Source organism: Anser cygnoides, chromosome 34 (genome assembly GCF_040182565.1).
Source record: "Anser cygnoides isolate HZ-2024a breed goose chromosome 34, Taihu_goose_T2T_genome, whole genome shotgun sequence".
NCBI lineage: Eukaryota > Metazoa > Chordata > Aves > Anseriformes > Anatidae > Anser > Anser cygnoides.
This window is the reverse complement of record NC_089906.1, coordinates 1,095,430-1,110,165: the sequence shown is the minus strand read 5'-3', so window position 1 is coordinate 1,110,165 and position 14,736 is coordinate 1,095,430. Positions and strand designations below refer to the sequence as shown.

General features: G+C 68.3%; 3 protein-coding genes across 3 annotated transcripts; 1 reads left to right on the top strand and 2 right to left on the bottom strand.

Moving 5' to 3' along the window:
* The first annotated feature begins 1,282 nt into the window (after positions 1-1,282).
* On the top strand, positions 1,283-3,360 carry ALKBH7 (alkB homolog 7). The gene is given in 8 exon segments (XM_066986402.1): positions 1,283-1,826; positions 1,979-2,175; positions 2,533-2,563; positions 2,566-2,617; positions 2,619-2,700; positions 2,811-2,935; positions 3,036-3,097; positions 3,100-3,360. Coding segments are annotated over 8 exon segments (1,152 nt in total). The 3' UTR covers positions 3,159-3,360.
* Positions 3,273-5,321, bottom strand: PSPN (persephin). The gene is given in 4 exon segments (XM_066986401.1): positions 3,273-3,550; positions 3,552-3,588; positions 3,590-3,745; positions 5,284-5,321. Coding segments are annotated over 4 exon segments (372 nt in total). The 3' UTR covers positions 3,273-3,409.
* A 293-nt stretch (positions 5,322-5,614) lies between these two features.
* GTF2F1 (general transcription factor IIF subunit 1) lies at positions 5,615-13,392 on the bottom strand. The gene is made up of 13 exons (XM_066986495.1): positions 13,327-13,392; positions 13,189-13,235; positions 12,099-12,171; positions 11,296-11,489; positions 9,599-9,769; positions 9,338-9,516; positions 9,122-9,266; positions 8,979-9,040; positions 8,756-8,875; positions 8,583-8,656; positions 8,366-8,504; positions 6,755-6,848; positions 5,615-5,877 (listed from the first exon to the last, which is right to left on the bottom strand). Exons 1-13 carry the CDS (start codon positions 13,336-13,338, stop codon positions 5,673-5,675), a joined length of 1,515 nt encoding a protein of 504 aa, XP_066842596.1. The 5' UTR covers positions 13,339-13,392; the 3' UTR covers positions 5,615-5,672.
* Positions 13,393-14,736: the final 1,344 nt, after the last annotated feature.

The window sequence follows — 14,736 nt, the reverse complement described above, 5'->3', positions numbered from 1 at the left end:
CCCCCTAATTATTATCCCCCCCCCCCCTTTCTCGCAGGAGGCGATGGCGGCGGCGCTGGCCCCCTCCGGGCCCCCCCCGGCCCCCCCCGGGCTGGGGGGCGCTGCAGGAGGAGCGGGGGCGGCTGCGGCGCCTGCGGGGGGCCCTGGCCCGGGAGCGCCGAGCGTACACCGAGGCGGCCGAGCGGCTGGCCGGGGAGGTGGGGGCTCCCCCGACCCCCCCCCCCCCCAGGGGTGAGACCCCCCAAACACCCCGGGGGGTCCCCAAATGCCCCCCCCCGGGGTGGCGGCACCGCGTACCCCCATCAGCAATGGGAGCCCCCAAATCCCCCCTCTCGGGGTCCAGACCCCACCAGGGGGTGGGGGTGACCCCAGATCCCCCCTTCAGGGCCAGGACCCCCCCAAATCCCCCCCCTTGGGGGAGACGCCCCTATTTTCCCCCCCCCACCAGAGTGGGGGGGTGCCCCCAATTCCCCTCCCCCCAGGGTGGAGGAACACCCCAAATCCTTCCTAGGGATGGGGGGACCTCCCCAAATCCCCCCCTTGGGGGCTTGGGCACCCCCAAATCCCCCCCCCAGGGTCTGGACCCCCCAGGGTGGGGGGGGCACCCCTAAATCCCCCTTCAGGGTGTGGGGGTGCCCCCAAATCCCCCTGCTCATGGTCAGGACCCCCCGCAAATCTCCCCCTTGGGGGGGGACGCCCCTATTTCCCCCCCCCACCAGAGTGTGGGGGTGCCCCCAATCCCCTCCCCAGGGTCTGGACCCCCCAGGGTGTGGGGGGCACCCCTAAATCCCCCTTCAGGGTGTGGGGGTGCCCCCAAATCCCCCTGCTCAGGGTCGAGACCCCCAAAATCCCCCTTGGGGGGGGGGGGAACCCCCAAATCCCACCCCAGGGTGGGGGGGCACCCCTAAATCCCCCTTCAGGGGTCAGGACCCCCCAAATCCCCCCCAGGGTGGGGGTGACCCCAAATCCCCCTCCCCTCAGGGCCGGGACCCCCAAATCCCCGCCTTGGGGGGGGGGTACCCCAAATCCCCCCCCCGTGGGTACCCCCCCCCCCAGCCCCGTGTCCCCCCCCCCCGCAGTGGCAGCGGCTGGAGGCCGAGCGCGCGGCCCTGCTCCGCCGGCAGCTCCTGGGGGACCCCCGGCACCCCCGGCCTGAGGGGGGGGGGCCCCAGCCCCAAGGGGGGGCCCCTCCGCCACCGGCCCACAATGCATCGCGGCGGGCGGCGGCGACCTTCTTCCCGGCGTGCACCGCGCCCGGACCCGCTCCGACCTCCCTCCCGGCATGCACCGCGTCAAACCCAGCTCGGACCTCCCTCCCGGCATGCACCGCGCCCGGCCCCGCTCCGACCTCCCTCCCGGCATGCACCGCGTCAAACCCAGCTCGGACCTCCCTCCCGGCATGCACCGCGCCCGGCCCCGCTCCGACCTCCCTCCCGGCATGCACCGCGTCAAACCCAGCTCGGACCTCCCTCCCGGCATGCACCGCGTCAAACCCAGCTCTGACCTCACTCCCGGCATGCACCGCGTCAAACCCAGCTCGGACCTCACTCCCGGCATGCACCGCGCACGGCCCCGCTCCGACCTCCCTCCCGGCATGCACCGCGCCCGGCCCAGCTCCGACCTCCCTCCCGGCATGCACCGCGCCCGGCCCCGCTCTGACCTCCCTCCCGGCATGCACCGCGTCAAACCCAGCTCGGACCTCCCTCCCGGCATGCACCGCGCACGGCCCCGCTCTGACCTCCCTCCCGGCATGCACCGCGCCCGGCCCCGCTCTGACCTCCCTCCCGGCATGCACCGCGTCAAACCCAGCTCGGACCTCACTCCCGGCATGCACCGCGCACGGCCCCGCTCGGACCTTCTTCCCGGCGTGCCCCGCGCCCGGCCCAGCCCCGACCTTCCTCCCGGCGTGCCCCGCGGCAGCCGGCCCGGCTCCCGGCATGCACTGCGCGCGCGGCCTGTGCGGCCTCCGGGCCCTGAGCGGGGCCGGGGGGGAGCGGGGGGCCGGGGCCGCCGCCGCCGCTGCTCCGCGCCTCGGCCCCCGGCGTCGAGCGGCGGCTGCGGGGCTCGGCCCTGGTGCACGCCGGCTTCGTGAGCCCGGCGGAGGCGGCCGAGCTGCTGCGGGAGCTGGAGCCGGGGCTGGGCCGGCGGCCGTACCAGTTCGATCACTGGGACGGGGTGAGGGGGGCAGGGGTCACGGGGTGAAGGGTCACGGGGTCAGGGGTCACCGCGGTGAGGGGTCACGGGGGAGGGGGTCACAGCGTTAGGGGGGTCACTGGGGTTGGGGGTCACAGGGGTTAGGGGTCACGGGGTTCAGGGGTCACTGGGGTTAGGGGTCGCGGGGGATCTGGGGTCACGGGTTCAGGGGTCACATGGGTTTGGGGTCACGGGGCTGTCAGGGTTTTGGGGTCACGGAGCTTTAGGGGGTGGGGGGCACCAGGGCAGGGGGCGGTCGTTGGGCCTGGGCTCAGCGCCGCGGCACGGAGCCAGGTCAGAGGGCACGGGGTCAGAGGTCGTCCCCCTCCCCCCCCCCAGGCCATCTGCGGTTACCGGGAGACGGAGCGGGGCCGCTGGGGGGGGCGGCGGGGGCGGTGCTGCGCCGGGTGGCGGCCGCCTTCCCCCCGGGCGCCCCCCCTCGGCCTCGTCCACGTCCTCGACCTGCACCCGCGCGGCTTCGTCCGCCCGCACGTCGACAGCGTCAAGGTGGGGGCTTTTTTTTTGGGGGGGGGGTGTTTTTTTGGGGGGGGAGGTGGGAGGGGGCCGGGTGCTGACGTGCCCCCCCCTCCATGATCACCCCCCCCCCCCCCCCCCAGTTCTGCGGCTGCACCATCGCGGGGCTCTCGCTGCTCTCGGCGGCTGTCATGCGCCTGGTGAGCTGCCGCGCGCCCGGCGAGTGGCTGGAGCTGCTGCTGGAGCCGGGCTCGCTCTACGTCCTGCGGTGAGTTGGCCCCCCTACTTGTTAACTAACCCCCCCCACGTTAATTAATCCCCCCTCTCGCTAATTAACCCCCCTCTCGCTAATTAACCCCCCCCAGCAGGGATGCGGCGCGCTACGACTTCACCCACGAGATCCTGCGGGACGAGGAGTCCTTCTTCGGGGGCGCCGGGTGCCGCGGGGGCGCCGCGTCTCCATCATCTGCCGCAACGCCCCCCGCGGGTGAGTATGTGCCCCCCCTTCCCCCCACCCCCTCCATGGGGGTGCCCCCCCTCCCCACACCGCCTGACCCCCCCCGTTTGCCCCCCACCCCCCCCCAGACACGACGCCGGCACCCCCGGGCAGCTCCACGGCGTTTATTGACGGAGCGGAGGCGGCAGCGGGGCCCCCCCGTAACGCACGACCCCCCCAATAAAGCGTGACCCCTCCCTCGCCGTGCTTTTTATGGGCGGGGGGGGCTTTTTTGGGGGGGGGGGCTCACCCCACGCAGCGGCAGGCGGCGGCCGAGAGCTGCCGCAGCTCGTGCCAGCGGTGCCGCTCGTCCAGGAAGGCGGCGTCCTCGTAACGGCTGGGCCTGCAGCAGGGCCCGGCCCCCCCGGCGCCCCCGGGACCCCCCGGGCCGTAACCGGGCCAGGGCCAGCCCGTGGTTGGAGGGGGCGCGGGGCAGGCCCCCCGCAGTAGCGGAACAGCACCGTCTCCTCCGACGGGTAGCCCAGCCCCAGGTCGCGCACCCGCACGGCCACGCTGCGCAGCCCGCAGAGGGGGCGCCCCCGGCCCCCCCCCGCTGCCACGGGGGACGCGGCGGGGGGGGGGCTGGGGGCAGCGGCGGAGGCTCCGGGGCCCCCCCTCCGGCAGCCCCCGGCCCGGAGGAGCGGCGGGGGGGCTGCGGAGGGGGCCCCCCGGGCCGTGCGGAGAGACCCCCGCCCTGGAGCCGTGCTGGGGGAGGATTTGGGGGACGCACCCCCCCCCCCCCGCGGCGGTGTGGCCCCCGGGGGGCGCAGGCGGCGAGGAGGAGGAGGAGGAGGAGGCCGAAGGCTGCGGGGAGCGGGGTCGCTGCCATCCTGCTGCCTGCCCCCGGCCCCGCCGCCGCCGCCGCTTTTATGGCCCCCGAGCCGCGGGGGGGCACCGGGGGGGCTGGGGTTAACCCTGAGCTGCCCTGGGGCTGCCCCCCCCCCACCCCGCTGGGGGCCACCCCCCCCCCCCGGGGAATGGGGGGGGGGGGGGCCAGAATTTGGGGACCCCCGTGGTGGGGGACCCTGGGGGGGGGTGCTGGGGGGGGTGGTAAATGCCCCCCCCCCAGGTACTGAACCCCCTCACCCGGGGGGGGGGGATTGGGATTTTTTAGCCGGGGGGGGCAGGTGGAAGCCATTCCAGTGCAGCGGGGGGAGGGAAAAAATCCGCTAAAAATAGGGGCTGGCAAGGCCAAAAAGGCATTTTTCCTCCAAAAGGGGATTTTCTGTGCTGGAAACTGGGGGGGGGGGGGGGGGGGGGGGGGGGGGGGGCACAAACGCCAAGGACGCGGGGTACGGAACCCGGCGGTTTATTGGGGGGGGGCTGCAGGGGATGGGGGAAACGGGGGCAGCTCCCAGGGGAGGAGAGGATCCCAGTAAGGGGGGGGATCCCAGTTAAAGGGGGATCCTACAAAAAAGGGGGGTGGGGGGGGGGGGTCCCAGTAATAGGCGGGGATCCCATAAAGGGGAAGGGTCCCGGTAAAGGGACGGGGTCTCACCAAAAGGGGGGGGGGGACCTGCTTGGGGGGCTCCCAGTAAGGGGAGGGATCCCAGTTAAAGGAGGGGATCCCAGTACAAGGAGGGGATCCCAGTAAACAGGAGGGGAATCCCAGTTAAAGAAGAGGAGCCTAATAAGGGGGGGGCTCCCAGTAAGATGGGAGCTGTCCCAGTAAGGGGGAATCCCAGTTAAAGGAGGAGCTCCCAGTAACGGGGGGGGGGAGGTCCCAGTAAGAGGCGGGGATCCCAATAACAGGAGGGATCCCAATGGGGGAATCCCAGTTTAAGCAGCGGGGATTCCAGTTTAATGGGGGGGTGGGGGGGGGGGGGTGGGGGTGGAATCCCAGTTAAGAGCATCCTAGTAAGGGGGAGAGTTTCCAGTAAGGGGGGGGGGGGGGGGTCCCAATAAAGGGGGAATCCCAATTTAAGGGGTGGGGGGATCCCAGTTAAAGGAGGAGCTCCCACTAACAGGAGGGAATCCCAGTAAAGGGGAGGGGCTCCCAGTAAAGCGAAGACACCCATTTTAAGGGGGGGGGGTGTCCTCCCATTTTGTTTTTTTTGGGGGGGGCCTCCCAAAATAAAGGGGAGGGTTCCAGTAAAGGGGGGGGGGGGGGGGGATCTCACTAAATGGGAGGGGCTCCCAATGAAGGGAAGAGCCCCATTTTGGGGGGGGGTGGTCTCCCTTTTTTTTTTTTTTGGGCGGGGGGGGGAATCCTCAATAAATGGGAGTGAGCTCCCAATAAAGGGGATTTGGGGGGGGCCAATAAAAGGAAAAGCCCCATTTTGGGTGGGGGGTCTCCCTTTTTTTTTTTTTTTGGGGGGGGGGGGGGGAGTTGGTCTCCCACAAAGCGGGGGGGGGGGGGGGGGGGGGGTGTGTGTGTGTCTCCCGCTGGGAGGGGGTGGGGGGGACCTCCCAATAAAGGGGACGGGGCTCCCAATAAAGGGAAGAGCCCCATTTGGGGGGTGTGGGGGGGTGTCTCCCATTCTGGGGGGTGCTGCGTGCCCCCCCGCCCCTACTCCTTGAGGAAGAAGTGCATCTTGTCGCCGATGACCTTGCGCTCGGGGTTGAGGCGCTTGAGGAGCTGGGCCAGGGCGTTGACGGTCTGCTCGCTGCTCAGCCCCGTGCGCCGCGTCTGGAACTTCTTCAGCAGGTCCTTGGTGGTCATCGGCTTCCGCGTCAGGTAGCGCCGCACCGCCTCCTCCGTCAGCTGCACCTCGCTGGGGGGCACTGGTCGGGGGGTGCAGGGACCCCCATCCCACCCCCCCCAAAAAAAAGAGAAAAAAAAAACAACAAAAAAAAAAAACACCCCCCAAAACCACCCTCCCCCAGACCCTCAGGTAGCACCGCACCGCCTCCTCCGTCAGCTGCACCTCGCTGGGGGGGGGCACCGGGTCGGGGGGGGTGCAGGGGAGCCCCCCCAACCCCCCCCCAAAAATAAAAAATAATAATAATAAAAAAAAAAAAACACCCCCAAAAACCACCCCCCAGACCCTCAGGTAGCACTGCACCGCCTCCTCCGTCAGCTGCACCTCGCTGGGGGGAGCACTGGTCGGTGGGGGGTGCAGGGACCCCCATCCCACCCCCCCCAAAATAAAAAAAATAAAAAAAACACACCCCCAAAACCACCCCCCCCCCACCCCCCCCCCCCACCCCCAGACCCTCAGGTAGCGCCGCACCACCTCCTCCATCAGCTGCACCTCGCTGGGGGCGCACCGGGTCGGGGGGGGTTGCTGGGACCCCCATCCCACCCCACCCCCCCCCCCCAAAATAATAAAAAAAAATAATAATAATAAAAAAAAAAACAAAACCACCCTCCCCTAGACCCTCAGGTAGCACCGCACCGCCTCCTCCGTCAGCTGCACCTCGCTGGGGGGGGTACCGGGTCGGGGGGGGGGGTGCCGGGAACCCCCCTCCCCCCCCAAATAATAATAAAAAAATAATAATTAAAAAAAAAACAACCCCCCCCCCCACCCCCAGGTAGCGCCGCACCGCCTCCTCCGTCAGCTGCACCTCACTGGGGGAGCACGGGCTCGGGGGGGGCGCCGGGACCCCCCCCCCCCCAAAAAACCAACCCCCCCCCGGCCCCCCACTCACCCGCTGCTGGGGGTGCATTTCCCCGACGGCGGCTGCGGCCCCGGCTCCAGCTTCAGGCGCTTGGCGGCCGGCGGCTCCCCCGGCTGGCGGCGGCCTGGGGGGGGAATGGAAGGGGGGGGTTGGGGAGCAGCACCCTTGGGTGCTGGGGGGGGGGGGGTGGGCAAGGGGCTGGGAAGTGGGCCAGGGGGATGGGAATTGCCCCAGGGGTTGGAGCAGGGTGCCGGGAACTGCCTCAGGGTGCTGGGAACTGCCCCCCCAAAGGTGCTGGGAATTGCTCCTGGGTGCCGGGAATTGCCCCAAGAATTGCCCCAGGGTGCTGGGACTTACCCCAGTGTGCCGGGAGTTACCCCAGGGTGCTGGGAATTGCCCCACGACTTGCCCCAGGGGGATGGGAACTGCCCCAGGAACTGCCCCAGCGTGCTTGGAATTGCCCCAATGTACCAGGAACTGCCCCAATGGGCTGGGAACTGCCCCAGGGATTGGAGCAGGGTGCTGGGAACTGCCCCAGGGGCATGGGAACTGCCCCAATGGGCTGGGAACTGCCCCAGGGATTGGAGCAGGGTGCTGGGAACTGCCCCAGGGGCATGGGAACTGCCCCAATGGGCTGGGAACTGCCCCAGGGTGCCCAGAATTGCCCCCAACGTACTGAGAGCTGCTTCAGGGTGCCAGGAATTGCCCCAGGAACTGCCCCAGGAACTGCCCCAGAATGCCAGAAGACACCCCGAGAACTGCCTCAGGGTGCTGGGAATTGCCCCAGGGTGCTGGAAATTGCCGCCAAGGTGCCGGGAATTGCCCCAGGAATTGCCCCAGGAGGATGGGAACTGCCCCAGGGGGATGGGAACTGTCCCAGGAACTGCCCCAGGGTGCTTGGAATTGCCCCAGTGTACCAAGAACTGCCCCCAGGAACTACCCCATTGGGATGGAAAGCGCCCCAGGGACTGCAGTAGGGTGCTGGGAACTGCCCCAGGGTGTTGGGAACTGCCCCAGGAACTGCCCCAATGGGCTGGGAACTGCCCCGGGGATTGAAGCAGGGTGCTTGGAACTGCCCCAGGGGCATGGGAACTGCCCCAGCGTAACAGGAACTGCCCCCATGGGCTGGGAACTGCTACCAGGGTGCCAGGACTTGCCCCAGGGCACTGGGAACTGCCCCAGGGTGCTCAGAATTGCCCCCAACGTACTGAGAGCTGCTTCGGGGTGCTGGGAATTGCCCCAGGAATTGCCCCACGGTGCCGAGAATTGCCCCAGGGTGCCGGAAATCGCCCCCAAGATGCTGGGAATTGCCCCAGGAATGGCCCCAGGGTGCTGGGAATGGCCCCAGGAATTGCCCCCGGGTGCTGGGACTTGCCCCAGGAATTGCCCCAGGGTGCCAGGAATTGCCCCAGGGTTCCGGGTACTGCCCCAGGGTGCTGGGAAGTGCCCCGGGAATTGCCGCAGGGTGCTGGGAATTGCCCCGGGAATTGCCCCAGGGTGCTGGGAATTGCCCCAGGAATTGCCCCAGGGTGCTGGGAATTGCCCTAGGGTTCCGGGTACTGCCCCAGGGTGCCGGGAACTGCCCCCGGGTGCCGGGAACTGCCCCGGGAATTGCCCCCGGGTGCCGGGAACTGCCCCCACCTTGCTCCAGCTTGCTGGCGGCGGCGCGCAGGGTGCCGGAGGTGCCGCCGGGCTCCACCGTGGGCGTCCCGGGGCGGCTGCCGCCCCGCGAGCTGCTGGCCGAGCCCCGGCGCTCCCTCTTGGGGGGGGTCTTCTTCTTCTGGGGGGGGGGAACAGGGGGTGGGGGCGAGCTCCGGGCCCCCCGGGCCCCCCCGTCAGCCCCGGCACCCCCGCTTACTGCCATGAAGAGGGCGGACGAGGTCTCGCTGTCGATGTCGCTCTCCTCCGAGGTCTGCGACTCGTCGCTGCTGTCTGGGGGTGGGGGGGGCACCACCGTCAGTGCCCCCCCCTCACCGCCACAGGCCCGTTTCCGGCCGGTTTCACCCCAAAACGACCCCCTGGGGCTTTTACCTCGCTTCTTCTTCTTCTCCTGCGGCGTCGGCGCCTTCTTCTCCTCCTCCTCCTCCTCCTTCTCCTCCGCCGGCTTCTCCTCCTCGCTCTCCTCGCTGCTCTCGCTCGCCTCATCGATGCCTGGGGAGGGGGCAATGGGGTGGGGTGGGGGGGTCACAACCGCCCCCCCCACGCCCTCCCCACCCCCCCCCACGGACCCCCCCAGCCCCCTCCCCGCACACACCCTTGGGGCCGTCGTCCTCCTTGGTCACCTTGGCCTTCCCCACGTCCTCCTCCAGCGAGCTGCTGCGGGGCGCAAAGAGGGGGGGGCTTAGAGGGGGGGGCACGGCCAGCAGGCCCCCCCCCCAAACCCCCCCCCCCATTTACCTGGAGGCGTCGGACATGTAGTCGACCTCCTGGCCCTCGAAGTCGCCGTCGTCGCTGTCCTCGAAGGCCTCGTCGTCGGAGCCCTTCTTCTTCTTCTTCTTCTTCCCCGCCGGCGCCTTCTTCTTCGGCTTCGGCGCCTTCTCCCCTGGGGGGGGGGTGCTCGGGGGGTCAGCGCCGGCAGACCCCCCCCCCCGTTTTTTCCCGCCCCCCACTCACCCTCGGCCTCGCTGGCCTCGCTGTCCTCGGAGCTGAGCTCGAGGTCGTCCTCCAGGTCGTGGATCTTCAGCTCGCCGCCCTTCTTCTTGGCCTTCTTCTCCTTCTCCTCCTCCTCCTCGTCCTGGTCCCGCAGGCGCCGCTGCTGCATGATGCTGAAGTGGTTCAGCACCTTGTTCCTCCTGGGGGGGGACACAGGGGGGACGGCGTCACCACCAGGCCCCCCCCCGGGGGTCCCGGCGTCCCCCCCCAGGCCCCGCCGACCTCTCCCACTCCTCCTCGGCCTCCTCGGCCGTGAGCGTGCGGTGCTTGGCCACGGGGGTGAAGTTGTACCAGTGCTGCACCGGGAAGGCCTCGAAGGCGCCGTCGGGGCACTGCGTGAAGATGTAGTAGGAGGCGTTCTCCGTCACGCCGCCCTTCTTCACCCCCTTGTACCTGCGGAGAGGGGGGGGGCACCGGGATGGGTCCTGTCCCCAAAGCAGGGGGGGGGGCACCGGGATCGGCCCCGTCCCCGATGGGGGAACCGGGATCGGTCCTGTCCCCAGTGGGGCATCAGGATCGGCCCCATCCCCATCCTGGGGCACTGGGATCAGGATCATCCTGTCCCCGTCCCCTGTCCCTGTTCCTGTTCCTGTTCCCATCCCCATCCCCACTGGGGGGCACTGGGATCAGCCCCGTCCCCGTCCCCATCCCCAGTAGGGGGCACCAGGATCGGCCCCATCCCCAGTGGGGCATCAGGATCAGCCCCGTCCCCATCCTGGGGCACTGGGATCGGGATCGTCCTGTCCCCGTCCCCATCCCCTGTCCCTGTTCCTGTTCCCATCCCCACTGGGGGGCACTGGGATCGGCCCTGTCCCCATTGGGGGCACTGGGATCAGCCCCGCACCCGATGGGGGCACCGGGATCGGCCCCGTCCCTGTCCCCATCCCCACTGGGGGGCACCAGGATCAGGATCGTCCTGTCCCCATCCCAATCCCCATCCCCTGTCCCTGTTCCCATCCCCATCCCCACTGGGGGGCACTGGGATCGGTCCTGTCCCTGTCCCCATCCCCACTTGGGGGGCACTGGGATCATCCCGTCCCTGTCCCCATCCCCACTGGGGGGCACTGGGATCGGGCTCTTCCCCATCCCCACCCCATCTCCATCCCTAATGAGGGCCACTGGGATCATCTTGACCCCATCCCAATTCCCATCCCCACTGGGGGGCACTGGGATCGGCCCTGTCCCCACTGGGGGCACTGGGATCGGTCCCGTCCCTGTCCCACCCCCATAAGCATAGAAGTGGGGGGTTTGGGGTAAAAGCGGGGGGTTTAGACTCAGTAACAGTGGGGTTTGGGGTAAAAGTGGGGATTTGGACTTGTTAACAGCGAGGTTTTGGGGTAAAAGCAGCTGGTTTAGACTCAGTGGAGTTTTGGGGTAAACACGGGGGATTTGCACTTGCTAACAGTGGGTTTTGGGGTGAAAGCAGGGGTTTAGTCTCAATAACAGATTTTGGGGTGAAAAGTGGGGGATTCAGACTTGCTAACAGTGGGGTTTTAGGGTAAAAGCGGGGGGTTTAGTCTCAATAACAGTGGGTTTGGGGGTAAAAGTGGGGAATTTGGACTCGCTAACAGCGGGTTTTGGGGTGAAAGCGGGGGATTTGGACTTGCTAACAGTGAGGATTTGGGGTACAAGTGGGGGATATAGACACTAACAGTGGCGTTTTGGGGTAAAAGCAGGGGCTTTAGTCTCAATAACAGCAGATTTTGGGGTGAAGGTGAGGGATTCAGACTCGCTAACAGTGAGGATTTGGGGTAAATGCGGGGGATTTGGACTCACTAACAGTGGGGTTTTGGGGTAAAAGCGGGGGATTTAGTCTCAATAACAGCGGATTTGGGGTGAAAGCGGGGGATTGGGACTCGCTACCAGCGGGATTTGGGGTACAAGCGGGGGGGTTGGGGCGCGGCCCCCCCGTGCCCTACTTGCGGCCGGCCTTGCCGTTGACGCGCAGCAGCCAGGGCTGGTCCTCGGGGCGGAACTCGCGCAGCACGATCCCGAACTTCTTGCGGCGCGCCTCGTCCCGCAGCCGCCGGTGGAACTCGCTGCCGGCGCCCGCCTCGGGCAGCTCCTCCTCCTGGTAGATGCGCTTGTTGCTCAGGTCCCGCTCCATGCGCGCCTGCGGGGCACCGCGCCGCTCAGCCGGGCACCGGGGACCCCGAGCCCAGCCCCAAACCCCGTGCCCGGCCCTAAACCCCGCGTCTGACCCTAAAACCCCGCGTCTGACCCCAAAACCCCCATCCCAAACCCTGTGCCTGGCCCTGAGCCCTGTGTCTGACCCCAAACCCTGTGTCAGACCCCAAAACCCTGTGTCTGACCCCAAAACCCCCATCCCAAACCCTGTGCCTGGCCCCAAACCCCATGTCTGACCCCAAAACCCCATGTCTGACCCCAAAACCCCGTGCCTGGCCCCAAAACCCCATGTCTGACCCTAAAACCCTGTGTCTGACCCCAAAACCCCTGTCCCAAACCCTGTGCCTGTCACTGGACCCCATGCCTGACCCCAAAACCCCATGTCTGACCCCAAAACCCCATGTCTGACCCCAAAACCCCATGTCTGACCCCAAAACCCATCCCCATAACCCCATAACCCCGTCCCCCCCCCACAACCCCATTCCCAACCCCATAGCCCCATCCCCATAACCCCGTCCCCATGACCCCGTCCCCATGACCCCATGACCCCGTGACCCCATGACCCCGTGACCCCATGACCCGGCCCCGGCCCCACCTGGTGCCAGGAGGCGAAGTTGACCTTGTCGGCAGCGTTGAAGGCCATGATGTTGTACCGCTTGGTGCTGCTCCTGGGGGGCGCCGTCACCCCACGAACCCCAGAACCCCCCATCACCCCCCAACCCCATAACCCCCCCATAACCCCCCTGTAACCCCCTCACCCCATAAACACCCCAGAACCCACCCCCCACCCCATAACCCCTCCATAACCCCCCCATAACCCCCCACCCCATAACCCTCCCATAACCCCCCCACCCCAGAACCCCCCCCATAACCCCCCCCCCCACCCCATAACACCCCTACCTCGTAACCACCCCCATAAGCCCCCCATAACTCCGCACCCTATAACCCCCCATAACCCCCCCCATCAACCCATAACCACCCCATAACCCCCCTGTAACCCTCCTACCCCATAAACACCCCAGAACCCCCCCATCACCCCCCCATCACACCCCCACCCCATAACCACCCCATAAACCCCCACCCCATAACCCCCCCATTACCCCCATCACCCCATAACCCCTCCATAACCCCCCACCCCATAACCCTCCCATAACCCCCCACAACCCCCCCATCACCCCATAACCCTCCCATAACCCCCCACCCCAGAACCCCCCCAGAACCCCCCATCACCTCAGAACCCCCCCATAACCCCACAAACCCCATAACCTCCCCCTAACCCCCCCACCCCATAATCCCCCCCATCACCCCATAACACCCCTACCCCATAACCACCCCCATAAGCCCCCCATAACTCCCCAACCCATAACCCCACCACCCCATAACCCTCCCATAACCCCCCCCAGAACCCCCCCCCATCACCCCATAACCCCCCCATAACCTCCCCATCCCATAACCCCCTACCCCATAACCCCCCGTCACCCCACAAACCCCATAACCCCCCCACCCCATAACCCCCCCATAAACCCCCCGTCACCCCCATCACCCCATAACCACCCCATAACCCCCCCATCACCCCATAACCCCCCCAGAACCCACCCCATCACCCCATAACTCCCCCACCCCATAATCTCCCCCATAACCCCCCCACCCCATAACCCCCATAACCCCCCCGGCCCGGCACTCACTTGGGGACCCGCACCACGTACTCGGTCACCACCTGGCTGCTGGGGCCCTGGGGGGGGGGCAGGGGGGTGAGGGACCCCCCGAGCCCCCCCGGGGCCCTTTTGGGGTCTTTTTGGGGCCTTTTGGGGCCCGGCACTCACCAGCGAGGCCATGGCTGCGGCGGGGGGTCCTGGAGCCCCCAATGGGTCTCAGGGGGTCCTGGGGGGGCGGGGGGTGAGGGTCCCTGTAGCCCCCCCACCTATAGAGCCCCATAAGGCCCCCCAGAGAGCCCCCAGGGGTCCCTAAACGTCCTTCCGAGCCCCCATAGGGCCCCCCCCGGCCCCCCACCCCCTACCGAGCCCCATAAGGGCCCCCCAGACCCCCCACCCCACCCCTATAGAGCTCCATAAGGCCCCCCAGAGACCCCCAGGACCCCATAGGGCCCCCCAGGGCCCCTCCCAACCCCCTCCCCCTATGGAGCCCCCCCAGACCCTCCCAGGCCCCCACAGAGCCCCATAAGGACCCCCAGAGACCCACAGGCCCACATAGGGCCCCCCAGCCCCCCTACAGGACCCCTATAGAGCCCCCCAGCCCCCTATAGAGCCCCGTAAGGCCCCCCAGGGCCCCTCCAGCCCTACTCAGCCCCCCCCCCCCCGGGTCCCATACGCCCCTATAGGACCCCTATGGAGCCCCCTCAGCCCCTATAGAGCCCCATACACCCCTATAGGACCCCCCAACCCCCTATAGAGGCCCATAAGACCCCCCCAGGGCCCCCGCAGCCCTATCCAAGCACCACAGAGTCGCACGCGCCCCTATAGGGCCCCCCCAGACCCCCACACGCCTCTATAGGGCCCCCCAGACCCCCACACGCCCCTATAGCCCCCCCCCCAGACCCCCACACGCCCCTATAGGACCCCTATGAAGCCCCCTCAGCCCCTATAGAGCCCCGTAAGGCCCCCCAGGGCCCCTCCAGCCCTACCCAGGCCCCCCCCCCCCCGAGCCCCATAAGCCCCTATGGGACCCCTATAGAGACCCCCCAGCCCCCCCATAAGCCCCTATAGGGCCCCCTCGGCCCCACCGCGCATGCGCCGCCGCCGCCGCCGCTGTCCGCTCCGGGCACCCGTCGGGGCCGCACCGCGCAGGCCCGGAAGTGGCCCCACCGGAAGTGGTCCCGCCGGAAGTGACCCCACCGGAAGTCCCGCCCATACCCACGCGGAGGCGTTGCCATGGCAACCGCGGCAGCCCCGAAACCGGGCGGTTTGGCCCCAAAACGCTGCCGGCGGTGTCCTGAGGGCTGGGGGCGCCCGGCGTGGCCCCAAGCACCCAAAAGCCCCCGGTTTCACCCCAAAAGCAGCCTCGCGGCTGCAGCTGGCGGGAGCGCCGAGCTCCGGCCCCTAAAAGCCGCTTTTTTACCCCAAACCCGAGCGTGGCCGAGGCTGGGGAAAGGCCCCGCGCCCAAAACCCCCCAGTTTAACCCCAAAATCCAGCCCCGTGGCTGCCGGAGATGCACAGTCCCAGGGCAGGCGGTGGGACCCCAAAAAGCTTCGTTACTGACCCAAAAAAAGCCTTTA